At 36.7% G+C, this 15,269-nt stretch overlaps 1 protein-coding gene across 22 annotated transcripts in view; it reads left to right on the forward strand.

Annotated features, from left to right (window-relative positions):
- Nucleotides 1-15,269, forward strand: part of Dlg1 (discs large MAGUK scaffold protein 1) — a 202,381-nt gene that overhangs the window by 87,530 nt on the left and 99,582 nt on the right. For 2 of the 22 annotated variants that reach the window (XM_021209527.2, XM_029544626.1), the window contains exon 1: nucleotides 4,823-5,632. The exons of 16 other annotated variants lie outside the window; for them this stretch is intronic. In XM_021209527.2, coding sequence (XP_021065186.1) covers nucleotides 5,399-5,632 — 234 coding nt within the window. In that variant the 5' untranslated portion in view covers nucleotides 4,823-5,398. Of the gene's footprint in view, nucleotides 1-4,821; nucleotides 5,633-15,269 lie in introns of those variants that run through there. 4 more of the 22 variants (XM_029544627.1, XM_021209528.2, XM_029544624.1 and 1 more) reach the window with 3 other exon arrangements.

Raw genomic sequence — 15,269 nt, forward strand, 5'->3', positions numbered from 1 at the left:
ACTGGAAAGAGAGGCCCCTTGGTCTTGCAAACTTTATATGACCCAGCACAAGGGAACGCCTGGGCCAAGTAGTGGGAGTAGGTGGGTAGGGGAGCAGGGGNGGGGGTGGGGTATAGGGAACTTTCGGGATAGCATTTGAAATGTAAATAAAGAAAATAATAATAAAAAAATTAAAAAAAAACCATCACACAGTATCATACAGGTATATAGTGCATTCTGATTACTCTTTTTCTCCAACCCCTGTTGGCATCTTTCTCCTCTAAGTCCCTTTCCCATGTTTGTATCTTTTTATTTTGTTTTTGTGACCTATCAAGGGTTTAGAATTACTCAGTGGAACCTAGCAGGATTACCAGTAGATACACAAGTGAAGACAGTGATTTCAGTCACCTAATTTATCAGGAGCTAATTAATTAGTTCATCGGGGAGGGGTAGGGCCCTGATGATTCCCTCCTCCATCTTTGGCTGAAAATTGACAAGTCCACTCTTGTTCAGGCCCAGTGCAGATAACCATAGCTTCTGTGAGTTCCTCTTTGCAATAGCTGGGCCGTGTCCAGGAGATAACATTTTTACAACCCTTTTCCCTATCTTCCAGCCCTTACATTCTTTCCATGCCCTCTTCTTTAGTGTTCCCTGAACCTTGGATGGGGGTTATAAGTACCTTCTTTAGAGCCACCAAGATGATTCAGTGGATAAAGGTGCTGTTTCCATGCCTGATGCCCAAGTTTGATACCTGGGACCAATGTGGTGGAGAGAACCAACTTCTGTAAGTTGTCCTCTGACCTCCACATATGCACCATGACACACATGCACACAATGAAAAAGCAATAATAAAATAAAATGAAAAATAGACATTCTGTTGAGGGCCCACCACACAAGTCTGCCTTGCTTTCTGCACTGTAAGCAGCCAGGACTCTGTATTCACCACTGATCATTGCAGAGAGAAGCTTCTCTGATTGAAGGTAAACTGGAAAGGATACTTTCTGGCTAGTGGTGTTGGGGAAAGTCTCGATAAAGAACTTAGTAATAGAATGCTAAGAAATAATCCCAATGAGAATAAAAAGGACATAGTGGATAAGTTCAGGGATTAACAATATTATCAGGACTCTTAAAAACAGTGAGTTAAGACCTAAGGAAAATAGTCAGAAAATAGCCAGAGGATCTCCAGGAGCTGGAGTTATGGGCAGTCGTAAACTACCAGATGGGATCTCTGGGACTCTTACTTGGATTCTTTGAAGGAATAGTACATGCTCTTGACCACTGAGCCATCCCTCCAGACCAAGAATTTTTTTACGTTTTGATTTGTGGTTGGGATGGCCTAAAACTAAGGCCGTATAATTTGTATACAATTTGGCCACTAGATGGTGCCCATACAGAATGAATTTACTTACATGAGAGAGGAGAGACAGAGAGAGACAGAGAGAGACAGAGAGAGAGAGAGAGAGAGAGAGAGAGAGAGAGAGAGAGAGAGATTTCATTTTTCTAAATAAATAGCATTTTTTGTTCAGTAAGATTACTAAATATGTGTATTGTAATTATACCTAAAGACTTCTGGGTTTATTTGTAAGTTTAGAAATATGTTTGTAAATTAAATAATCAAGGACCTATTCTGTATAATTTTTAGACTATCTTTACTTCTGTTTAAGTTTTCTGTATTATAAAATACATATTACACTCCTAAGCTTATGATATTCAAGTTTTGCATAATGACCATTAAATATCTACTTTGCTGGGTATCGTGCACACCTTTAACCCTAGCATTTTAATTCTGGGGGCGGAGGAAGGCAGTTCTTAGGAGTTCAAGGTCTTCCTGGAGTTCCAGTTCAGCTAGGGCTACCGAGTGATACACTAATTCAATATGTGTGTCCATGCACATACATGCACATGCATGCATATTGTATTGGTCTAAGTTCTCTAGAGAAACAGAACTGCTAGAATGAATATGTTCATATTTATTATATGACATTATATATCTTATATATAAGTCTTACATTAGATAGATAGATAATCTTACAAAGCTTTGGTCCAGCTATTCTAACAATGGCTGACTCCTGACAAAAAGTCCAAGAATCCCATAGTCGCTCAGTCCATAAGGCTCAATAGCTCAGCTTGTCTTAAGCACATATCAGAATCCTGAAGAAGTAGGCCCTAAGAGTGAAGGAATGTACTTGCCAGTTAGAAGTGAGAGCAAGCAGACAAAGATTAAAACCTTACTTCTTCCATGTTTTTTATATAGGCTGCCATCATATAAGATGGGTCTTCCTACTTCAAATGATTTAGTCAAAAAAAAAAATTCTCACACTTGTGCCTAGAAGTTTGGGCTTTAATTAATCTCAGATACAGTTAAGTTGACAACCAAGAATAGCCATCACAAGGACAGCCAGGGATACACAGAGAAACCCTGTCTCGAAGAACTTAAAAAAAAAGAATAGCCATCATATGTATATGTGTGTGGACTTTGCTTTACTTAATTAAGCTTTCTCCAGCTGTTGAGGTTGGAATTCTAGTGTGGAATGCTAGTGGAAAGATTGCTCAGTAGTTAGGAGCACTTGGTACTTTTCCAGAGAACTTGAGTTTGCAGTGTCCACATTAGATGACACACAACCACCTCCTAACTCCAGCTTGAGGGGACCCAAAGCTCTCTCTTCTGGCCTCCATAGGCACTAGCACACATGGCAGACACAGAATCACACAAACATATGAATAGATACATTTAAAGGAAAAGTTAAACTGTATAAAATGTTAATTTCTGGGTATCCTAAGAGGTTAAGAGCAATTATTTTTGTTGGTTGCTTTAGGTGACATACTACTTTTATTCACTATTTCAAACAAGCTTTCCAGGTTTTTCTATAATGAACTTAAATTTTGTTTTAGTGGGGTTAATCTTTCAGTTCTGTTGTGGAATAAGTAAGGCACTGTAAAGCAAAAATATATCCCTTGACCCAATTATGATTTTGATAAGCACATTGTTTTGTGTGCGTGTACTGTTGTACAGTCGATGACCTATATGGATCATAGATTTTTGTTCTTTGGGTAACAAGATATTTGTTTGTATAGAGCAGCTTTTTGAGAAATTGGAAGTTGTGTAATAAATAGATTGAATAGGCATATAGCATATTTAGTTGTGCTTTGGAGAAACTTGGAATGGAGTGATCTCTCAACTTTGAATTGTACCTAAACTCTTTGAATTTCTAGGATGAGTTTGTGTACACTGAAGGATTATTCTTGTGTCTGTATTGATACTGTTTGCAATTTGAGGAAGGAGGTTTGCATTTAGTATTTGTATTCAGTGTCCTTGTATCAAAACTAGAGTGTTATGTTTTATTTGATTTTTTTTTGTCAGAATATATGGATCAGGACACATTTTGGAATCAAACTAATGACTGTACTATCTATATGAACTGTATTAATGAGTTCTTTATTACATACCTGAACCATAATAACATTTTGTTTTTCAGGAGGTCTTATTCTTTCCTTCAAAGAGGATTCTTAGATATGTATCAACTTTTAATGTTTTCATATATTCCTTTACTGAACATTAGTAGAATAGAACCACAGTTTGCATGCTGGTTTCCTAGTCCTTGAAAATAAACACCAAACTCTAGTCTCTGGGAAGGCATCTTATCCCTGAGAATCCCATGTGGTTCTCTGCTCTTTGGGGACTGTCTTAGATAAGGTTTCAATGAGATACTATGGACATCTTTTCTTCTTGAGCCAGATTTGCAGTGGACCCAAGGGTGTGGCTTGTAATACTATGTCCAGTAGGTTACATTTAATTCCTGCTTAGAAGTATAGACATAAGAAAGATTTTGTCCACATCTGAAAAATACTTGTGATTGGGCCTGGAGTGTGTGTTGTATTCATACAGGACTAAACATTGATTCGGTTATTATCAAGTAGCACTTTTGTTTATGTATTCTTTCTCAATGGACATATATTGTAACATACACCAATACAACACAGCATGGCTTATACTTGAGAAGCTGCTTCTTAAATTTGAGGATGTTAAGAGTTACTTAGGGAGCTTTTAAACTAGCATTCCGGGAGCTAGAGAGATGTCTTAGTGGTTAGGAACATGTTAATTCCTCCAGAGGACCTGAGTTGAGTTAGTTCAAGCACCCATAACAAACAGTTACCAAACACCTGTAACTCCAGCTCCAAGGGACCTGATAATCTGATGCCCTCTTCTGGCCTCTCTGGTCACTTGCAGATGTTTGGCTTATACACATATACATACACATACACATACACATACACATACACATACACATACACATACACATACACATACACATACACATACACATACACTGGGACCTTTAGAGATTTTATAGTAAACACCAGGCAATTCTGAGGTTAACTACTATAATGAAAAAACACAGGAAAAAGATCATTGTTTTTTTTTTTTAAATGCTTATTAATTTAGAAATCAAGCAGCATTACTTCATGAGCCAGAGTAGCATTTATACAGTGTTTCATAATGAAAGGAATTACTGGTGTTCTTTTGCACATTATAAACTCACAATCTTGTAACTTTAATGATTATTATATGCTAGAAGACAGTGCAGATTACTCCTTAACAGTTCTTTTTATCATAAAAGTTCCAGTGGCTATTTATGTATTTTACTGATTAATCTGTTCTAGACTCTGTAGTTAAAACATTAGAAATTAATACACTATGTAAAATGATTTTGCTATATTATAAACATATTTCCCTAACATTAGATCTTCAGAATTAAACACATGGTATCTTCAAACAATTTGAAAATGAATACTAAATAATGTAAGATTCATTGCAATGTCAAAATTTATGAATAGCACATATTCTTTTAATGAAATCAAAGCTGTTAGCAGAAAGAAGCCTTATATTTAAAATTCAGTTCATATTTATAATTTATGTAAGCAGTGAAGATGCCATTGGATTTTACTCTACGCTGATTGAAACTTAGTAACCCGGGCTTTCTCCACCCAATGCGTTAAATCAGTCATCCCCAAAGGGTCTTGGTAGCCCAGTGTTTATAACATCCTCTTTACCTGCTAATCGACCTCACTTCCTGGATTTCAGTCCGGGTCTAGTTATCAGCTAACAAAAGAACAGCTTTTGGTTCCTGCAGACGCTGGTGAAAAAATAATCACGAGAAAGAAATCCACCTTATGTCGTCTTTTTCTGTCTGCAAAAATAAACTCAGCCACCATACAGCTAACAGGTACAGAAGGAAGATACAGGCTCGGTCATAGGAAGAAACTGCAGAGAAAATGAGCATCATTTCTCAAGGTTTTTATTTCCCTGATCTACAAGTGATGCTGCTGTAATTGTAGCTGCAGTTTTCACCGATCATTCACCACTCAGCAGCTGGTAGAGAAGTAAGACTGCTTGGCAGCCACCTGCAGGGCTGCAGAGATGAATTACATTTTCGGAAACAACACACTTCTGTACTCTCGCGCCAGTCGAGGAGGCAATGCTAGCTCTAGCCATGGCTCAGTAGGCCCTAAGCAGAAACACTGGGCAAAAAAGGGCTCGTCAGATGAACTGCAAGCTGAGCCAGAGCCTTCACGCTGGCAGCAGATAGTTGCATTCTTCACTCGAAGACACAGCTTTATTGACTGCATCTCGGTAGCCACCAGCTCCACCCAGGTAACAGGCCACTTGTTGAAATTATTTTCAGTATATTTATGTTCATATTTGCTTTGCTACGATGTCTTAGTGCAGATTTATTATTAAAAATGAATCTACTGTGTTGTTATCTTGGCACGGAAATTTTATGTTTTTAGTCCATCTATGCAGGTCTTTACCACAGAAGGGGAAATGAAAAACATTTTCCCTTATGTTATGTAATACTAAACAAAACAGTCTCAGATTCTACTAAATGACTTCTCTAAAAATGTAAAGTCATTAACATGTGAGTTAAAATACAAGTTAATGCTCATCTTATTTTTAGATGGTGTTAAATGTTATGAAGAATGATGTTTGAGCAAAAGAAAATTACCTATTTAGTTTTTGTATGCTAGTAGATAATCTTGGGGAGGCATAGTAAGAAACAAAAGGTAGCTTAAATATTTTCATTTTTAATGTTTTGAGAATAGATTAAATGTAATACAGTTAGCTAATACAATATATATTTATCTTAGTTATATTAAATTTATTCAAGATATCAATGACTATCCATTTTACAAATATATATTGTCTAAGAATGATCTGGAATTAGTAAACTTGTATAATTGCATAGTCATGGAATATTTTTAACACATTTAAATTTTAAAGATGCTAGCAAAAAAGTCCCAATTTTTAAAAAAAAGTCCCATAAAATTCTTTGTTTAAGGGGAAATGAATATTGAATGTAGGAGACAAAAATAAACAGTTGAATGAATGTTTGTGGTTTGGTATAAAAGAAGACAAAAGGAAGTATTAATATTTTAATATATATTTTAGCAGCAAATAATCAACTAGTGAAAATAAAAGGGTAAAAAATAGTCTAAGAACAAACTGAGAATGGTTTTTCCTTTAACGTCAGTAATTCTTAATATGTATATAGATGCATATATGATCTTTTGGGCCTTTAAAAAATAAATTTCCTTTAAAAATTATTTCTTCACTCATTAGAAGCAGCACAGTAAATATAAATATAACTGCCAACCTGGTTATTTGTTTTGGTTACTAGAGTTTTCTCACAATGTTTTGTGGTAGTAAAATATCAACTTCTGAAGTCAAAAATTCTACCTATTTCTTATATGCTTAAGGTGAAATTACATATATAGTCACCAGGGTTCCTTCCATCCAGAACTTACTGAAAGGCAATGACTGACTCTTAAATTGAAAAGTGACTGCTCAGAGCATTTTTTTTTTTCCTGCTTCTGATCATAAAAGGATGAAAAGATTAAAGGTTAGTGCTACTAGTTGTTACAGATAAATATTAAATAATATTTTCATACCAATAAAAAGATACCCTAGTCTTTATGGTTTTATAAATAAACTACTGTATACATGCATATACATATTGATATATTTGATGTTCATCTTAAAGAACATATATGAAAAGGCCAATAGTTCACACATAAAACTATTGAAAGCAGGTTAGAATACAGGATTAGAATACAGGAACCTGTACACTAAAATTGTAACCCCTATTACACCATTGACGATTATTCTTCTCCCCCAAAGTTGGCCCCTGTAGTGTCTATATGCTGAAGAAAGAGATAGTTTCTCTTGCAAACTTCTTAACTGATACTTCTCTTGGCCTTTTCATCACCTTAGTGTTTTGACTCTGGAAGTAGAAACTCCTAGGCCAGAGGTTTTCACTTCTGTTTTTCCTAGAGGAATCACATTTCACTTTCCTTTCATATACTTTTCTAACTGATGAGTTGTATAATTTATATGTTCAAGTTATAACTTTTTGCTTTATATGATAAGATCATACCTTATTTAACACAGGAGTGCATTTTTATAGTAACTCAGGCTTGACAGTTTTGTTTTGTAGCACCAGAGGAATTTGTATGTTGTTGTAGGGAGCAAAGTAGATGAATGAAATGTCATAATTTGTTGAGCATATCCTGTATACTTACTATGGATATAGTTTGTACTGTGATTTGTAAATAGCAGGATCTCCTGTTTTGATGTTATCTGAAATGAACTTTTAAAATATTTCATAGGAAGATTTAACTTTTAATCTAAATTTCCTTTAACTTGGTTAAAATATACTTTACCAAATTGGGAGTTTTTACTAAATAAAATTTCAATATTTATCTCAAATTACTACTCTGATTACCAAACACATTGTGCTACAAGTGAAAAGAAATTTTACTTACAGATTCAGTTTAAGTACTTGTCTATTAGAAGTATTTATGTTCAAAACTAAGATTATGTGCCAAATTCCATGGACTATCTGGAACATTTAGGAAGTCCTATTCTGAATGCGAAGGAAACCAAATAATTATAAAGATCTACAAGATACCAAGTGCTTGGGCTCTCGATAAGTGTTTGTGGAATTAATGTCTGTTTCAATTTCCTGGAATGTTACTCTTGATATACCACACACAGTCATTACATCAAAATATCTGTGGTTCTTCAAAGTGTCTTGCCTTTTCTTTTCTTGCTTCATATTATCCTTGGGCCACACAAATCTCCTGTTCTCCTGATTTCCTCATTCCTCTTCCCATTACCAATAGTGATAAAAATGTTGTTACATTCTATCTCCATTCATTTGGTTTTGCCTCAGAGGTTTACACTGTGAATTGAGAAAGGGAACTTTTTAATTATTATTAAGATATATTTGTCATGAATTGGTTTACCTTGCTATGATTTTTTTTTCTCCAGAGACTTCATACTGCCAATAGTCTTTGTTTTAAGTAGTTTATGTGTACACACACACACACAAACACTTAAAAATTTTATAAGCAGTGTCAAACATTCCTTTTCTTTGATTCCTCACAACATCATTCCTCCTGTTCCTGTAAGTAGTCACCATGGCAACCAAGAGATGCAGTTGATGTCATTACTAGTTTGTGGATGACTATACTTCATCTTCCTTCTTTGTTCATGATTTAAAAACAAAAAACAAAAAAAAACAAAACTGCTTTTGGGGACAGGCCAGTGGTGGCTCATCTTTAAGCCCAGCTCTCATGAGGCTGAGGCAGACAGATCTCTGAGTTTGAGGCCAGCGTAGTCTACAGAGTGAGTTTCAGGTCTGCCAAGGCTACATAGAGAAACCCTGTCTTGAAAAACAAAGTAAAACAAAGCAAAAACTTGTATATTGTAATCTCAAGTCATTCATCTTTTAAAACCTTCCACCAGGAAGACCCAGGCATCATCAGTCTATTTCCTTTTTCTCCCTTCCTGGGCATCTGCATCTCTTTTAATCACTGGGACTTGCAGAGTATTTTAGTACTGACTTGACGTCTTTTCCCTGCCCGATATTTGTATAATCATTCTTAGTTAATTTCAGTATCCTTATATAATCTACCTAAAATCTTGACTTTTCTATTTTTGTTATCCTTTTCCATAGAGATCGTGGGTTTTCTCTCACTTGAACAATCTACTCAAATGATTGTGTTGAAGACTTTTCAACACCACTTGGCCTATCACTTCAACCTCTGATGTAGGCATTTCACATGGCTAGCCTTTTTCTTCTTAGCTCACTTGTTCAGGCCTTCCACTACAATGCATTTTAATCCTCTTAAGATCCAGGGACCAGTGGTTTTTTGGTTTTTTTGTTTGTTTGTTTTGTTTTGTTTTTACTGTCCTTTGCCACTCATCCATCCCTCATTACCTTGCTCAAACCTTTTCATAATCTCAGCTCTCTCCCACTTCCCACCACTCTGTTGGAACCATTTGTCCTAACTGCAGCTTTGCCTTCTCCACCAGCACTGGGAACTGTCCATTTCTAGGGAGCACCATTCTAAGTTGATAGTCTTCCTCTGTGCCCTGGCCTGCTGCAGTAAGCAAACTGTTCCTAAAGCTCACCTTTCTCTCCCACTCAGTTATTCAAGGCTGCATCAGACTCCTTTTTCTTCTTCACTGTCATTTTCCTTTTTCTGTATATTAGGTCATTTCCATGAGCTGAAACACCTCTCCTAACATAAACAGCTAAAAACACCTCCTTGTACATTATCAAATCCACTGGCCAGTTGTTTCTCTTCATGTGGCCTGCTATACAGATGATTTTAGCACAGTTGATTACTACTGAAGTTTTTTTCACCTCTGACTCTTGGATGCTGATCTAACATTTTACTAGCTTCACTTTCCTTTGGAGTGTTTTCCTTTTTCTTACTGCTAAGTAGGGTACAGTCTTGTATTCTTGTGTGTGTGTGTGTGTGTGTGTGTGTGTGTGTGTGTGTGTGTGTGTATCTATGTGTGTCTGTTTTCATGTAATCTTATCCAGCCAGTCTTGAGCCATCACCATCAGTCATCATCATCAAGATGTCTGCCTTTAGCTCAAAGCTAATCCTGTATAGTCGGCCTTGTATCCATAGTTTCCTGTTTATCCAGTGTTTCCACTTAAGTTAAGCACAAAAGATAATTTTACCTTTTTTCATCATTATGATTGACTTTGTTTTCATTTAACTTGAAATTTTTGGTTTGTTCATTTTCTTATCATTGTTGAGGTCTTTGATGGAAAGACAGTACATGTTCTTGCCCGTGCTAATACGCATGCCCTATCACTGAGCTACATGTCAGCCTTGAGAGAGCTTTTAGCCTACTTCCTGTTCTTATGTATGCTGAGAATCTAAAAACAAAACCTGTGGGATTGCCTTTTTTCTTTTGCTCCACTTCCAGGATGACAGCAAATCCTGTTGGCGTTTGGTTGAGGACAGGCTTCTTGCTCTGCTCCCTCCCTGCCCCCAGCTAGGGAATACCTTTCCTCAGGCATCAGTCTCATTTTACTTTTATAACTTTCCTCGGAGTAGTTACCTACAGACTGATTTTTGTTGTTAAAGTATTTTATTTAAGTTTATGTCTTTAAAGATTTATTTTTAATTGTTTATGTGAGTGTGTGCATATGAGTGCAGGTGCAGTTCAGAATCTGTTTTGCTTACTAGCCTGGCAGTTCCCTAGAGGTAGGATTTTCTGTTTCTGTTTATGCTAATCCTCAGCTTCCATAGCATTATTGGCAACATAACAAATACAAGTTACTGAATGAGGGAAGAAACAGACAAATCAACCTGAACTCGGAAGAGCTAGTACCCATTTTTGTCTGCCTTACTTCTGTCTTAATCTCTCCACGGAACATTTGTGTACTGCCTTAGTAGTTAGTAAGCTGATCTTCTGCCTGGTAACTCCATTTCTTATTTGTCCTACCGGAGAGGAAGAAATCCCCAGGGGAGTTTTGGTTTTCTTACAGTCGGGGTGACTATGTAACTCTCATAGGCTTTAGATGGAGAGAGGGTACTATTAATAACTAAAGAGAGACAACCAGTATAAATACATATTTCCTAGGCAAACAGGCATATGGTTGGTTGCCTTTTTATATCTGTGCATCTTCTTACTTACAGCTAGGCAACTGGTGTCAGTGTTCCCACTAAGACATCTTATCTTGGAGTACCCTAGAGTCCAGCTTTGTTACCCATACACTTTCATAAAGCTGGTCCCAGGTAAGAAGGAAGGGATAGTCTTTATCCTTGAGAAGCTGTTTATGTTTAGTAATGTATTGCCTTTGCACTACACTGGAATGCATACCAGGTAAAACTATGGCAGAAATGCCAACCCTGATCAAGAGTAAGGCGGTTTCTAAGATAAAAGTGTAGAAATAGTCTGTTTAACTGGTTGCAAAATGCTACTTTGGGCAGGAACATTAATTTCTTAATTCCTCACTCAGAAGGCCATGAGCTTTGTAAGATTACTATCATGACTCATCTTTGGAAATGTTCACCCTTTCACAAGAATACTATTGTTATATTTCTATTTGTCTTAAACTTTTTACAGCACACCTATATGTGTTTAGTATTTAAGAACCAATTATTGGTGCAGCAGAACACTTTGGAAATCACAAACACTACACAAAAAGTATTTGTTTACAATAGTTATAAAATCTTTACAAAATACATTATTGACCATATAACCTAGCAGTGGTAATCCTTAAAATCTCTTCCAATTTATTACAAACCTTTATGCAGAGAAAACTGTAGCTAGATGTTGGTAATTGCTTATCACTGTCAAAACCTAGTAGCAAGTAAGATGTACTTCAGTAGATGAATAGATACACATCAGACAGTGGAATAGTATTTAGCAGTAAAAAAGATTAAGCCACATGGAAAGAAAATGTTTATTACTAAGTGAAAAGAAAACAATCTGAAAAGGCTCATATCCCAACCCTGTGGCATTTGGGGAAGTCAAAGAGAAATGTGTGATTCCTAGGATTTTAAGAGGAGAGTGAAACTATTCTGTATGATTCTGTAATTTCAGATATATGCCATTACACACTTAAGAAAACCATAGACTGTCCAACAGCAAGAGTGAACCCAGCATAGACTAGACTCTGTGATAATGGTGGGTTGGTATAGGTTCATCTGTTGTAACAAATATACCACTCTGGTGCAGGGGGTTGTGTGGGTGACTGTACACATATGTGGGCCGAGGGCATGCAGGAACTTGCTGTACTCAACATTCAGTTTTCTGTGAACCTAAATCTGGTCTGAAAATTAAATTCTATTAAAAAATACAAACTTGCTATCTTAAATTTAGATTGGCTTAGTCTGGAGAACTAAATGGGAAAATTTTTATATAAGTTTTCATCTGTGCAGCTTCTATATAATGTCCTGATATAGTTGGCCCTTCTGTCAAGGACAAATAGGCTGAGAGAAATACATTTCACATTTACGTATTTTAATATATATTCTAGGAAATTTTAAAAGTTAACTTTTAAAGTAAACCTCTGGAAAAGGGTGGAGCCACACATCTACAGTTTTCAGGCTTCTTGAGCTTCCATTTGGGCTCTTCTGTTTACTTTCAAGTAGTGTTACTCTTCTGAGAATTATACTGCATGCTTCTTACCACACTTTTGTTCACTGTCATCTGCTGAACTATAAGCTTCATAGGGCTGGTCCTATAAAGATGTGCAGTTTCTTTTATATTCTTTTAAATGCCAAGGAAGGTTCCAAACAGATTTCTTCTTTATCTCTCCAAACAGCTTTTTCCTCTCCCTCTGGCAAACAGCTTTTTCTAACCCTCTCCCAGCTCCAACTCCAACTGCTTTCTTCAACTGCTTTCTCCAACTGGCTTCTCCAACTGAACTGTTTACAGCTTTTTCCCACAGCATTCTCCTCCCCCCTCCCCTCTCACATCCTGTTTTCAGTCCTCTGACCTAATCCCTCCCCCCTCTCTTGGATCCGGTCAGAGTTCAGCCAGTGTGCATGGTGATAGTCCAGTGACTCAGCAGGCAGGCAGTACAGGATCGTCCAAGTGCTCAGGCTCAGGTTAAACAGGGATCATGGTGGTCTCACTTGCTTCCCACACATAGACACTGAAATTTATAAAGAAGAAGTATATGAGGTGACATGTGGTGAACTTAAATTTGTATCACTAAAACATGTTTTAGAAGATCTTTTGCTATATTATAATCTCCAACAATGTTATTTCATAATTTTAGAATTTTGAGAAAGGTAAAAATAATTGTCCAGATCATGTAGAAAACAGTAGTCTATAATTACCAAGTTGTTTAAGAAACTTTTAAATATACCTACTGATAATGATCATTTTACAGTGACACAGAAATTAATGAACAGAAACGGTGGTCCTATCTTATGGATGGTTGCATAACTGGTCATCATATCTGACAGCAGGGGATTTTATTTTTTAAGTGAATGAGTGTGTACACATGCCATGTGTGTTCAGGTCACTGTGAAGGCCTGCAGAGGATGTTGGATAACATGGAACTAGAGTTCCTTCATATTGTGAGCTGTGTGATGTGGATGCTGGGAACTGACCCCCAGGCCTGGAAGGAGCAGCCAGCACTCTTCGCTACAAACCAGCTCTCCAAACATAGAGCAAGAATTTTAAAAGGAGTCCTAGTGCTTTTAAAAGACATTGCCACTGTATTCATTTTTAGCAGAGATGGCTCAAAAGTTAGGAGCATGGCTGCTCTTTCAGAGGACCCAGGTTTAATTCCCAGCCCTGCATGGCAGTCACAACCATCTGTAATTCCAGTTGCAAGGGATCCAGTGCACTCTTATGGCCTCCTTGGACATGAGGCTTCCAAGTGGCATGCAAACATATATGCTTGGGTAAAAGACCTGTAGGCATGAAATAAAAGAAAAATCATTTAAAACATTTTTATCAAGTACCAAGTTGTTTGCATTTCTGGACAGGTTTTTGGTTTTTTTTGTATCATATTTGTAAGACTTGGTCTATTAGTTAGCCATCTAGCCGTGACAACATAATGATCATTGTACAGTACAAGTTTCTTAAGTGATTTTTTCAGAAAAATAACTAGAGATTATAATCTGGAATTTAAATTAAAATGGATCCCTTTTTGATTTTTGTATACTCTATTCTTTGTGAAATCATCTACTATAATAAAAGATTGTAAACTTGAAATTGTTTTAAGAGTATTTTGAAAAACAAATATGAGACATATCAGTGGAGTGCTATATATTACCTTCACTGTTAGTGACTGCAGTCAGTAAGGATCATACACGACAGTGCTTCTGACTTCAGTAGAATCCTCAGGGTCTTCAGTCATCAATCACCACAGACATAATGATGGCTACCACCATTATTAGCACTTCCACAAAATACTGTGGCTTTAGAAGTAAGGACTTTGAAGGAATTGATCTAATTGCAGAGTGAAAAAGAATTCTGTCCTAATTTTTTAAAAAATTAATGAAAACAGGTAGATTTTTAACCTTAACAGGGTCAAGCCAAGAGGGGGAAAAAAAAAACCCACAATAATTATTCCAAGAGAGAATGCAACAGAAGATTATCTGAACAAGTATCAGAACTGGGCATGGCAGTGCATGCCTTTAGTCCCAGCACTCCTGAGACAGAGACGGGAGATGTCTTGTATTTGAAGCCAGTCTAATCTACCTAGAGCATTATAAGCCATCCAGTGTTCCATAGTGAGGTATGTCTCAAGTAAGAGAAAAATAAACAAAGCAATAACAACAAAAATTGTACTAGAGAACTAAAAGGTCTAAATAGGAATATCACAGTAAGTGGAGAATAACAGTGAGGAAACACTTACTGTCTAAGAGAATAGGTGTACGGACCCAACCATGCAGAAGGAACCTATAGTTGGTGTCTGTTCTAAGTACAACATGACAGGGAACAAGACGAAGAAGAACACGTATTCAAATCCATTCCATTGTCTGTGTTGGTAGTCACATGGTTTTCTTCATCCCACACACATAGCTTCCTGTGATGATGAACATAAAAATTTAAACAGAAATCTTGGCTTTTGTCAACCTCATATCATAATATAAGACAATGCAATTACAAAAAAATATTGTATTCTGGAAAAAAGTTAGGAGGAAAAGAAGAAAGATATGTGGGTAGATAATAAAATTGCTGATGGAGCCTTTGATTCAAAAGTGATTATTTGAGTAAAGACAGGAAAAATGCCTAGACTTGAGGCTGTAGCTGTCTGAGCAAGAGCAGTCTTGAAAGAAAGGTAACTAGCAAGGGGCAGACATGGAGTAGCAGGAGACAGGTAACTAGCAAGTGGACAGGCATGGAGTAGCAGGAGCAAGGTCACTAGCAAGTGGGCAGGCATGGAGTAGCAGGAGCAAGGTCACTAGCAAGTGGACAGGCATGGAGTAGCAGGAGATAGGTAACTAGCAAGTGG

Source organism: Mus pahari, chromosome 12 (assembly GCF_900095145.1).
Source record: "Mus pahari chromosome 12, PAHARI_EIJ_v1.1, whole genome shotgun sequence".
NCBI lineage: Eukaryota > Metazoa > Chordata > Mammalia > Rodentia > Muridae > Mus > Mus pahari.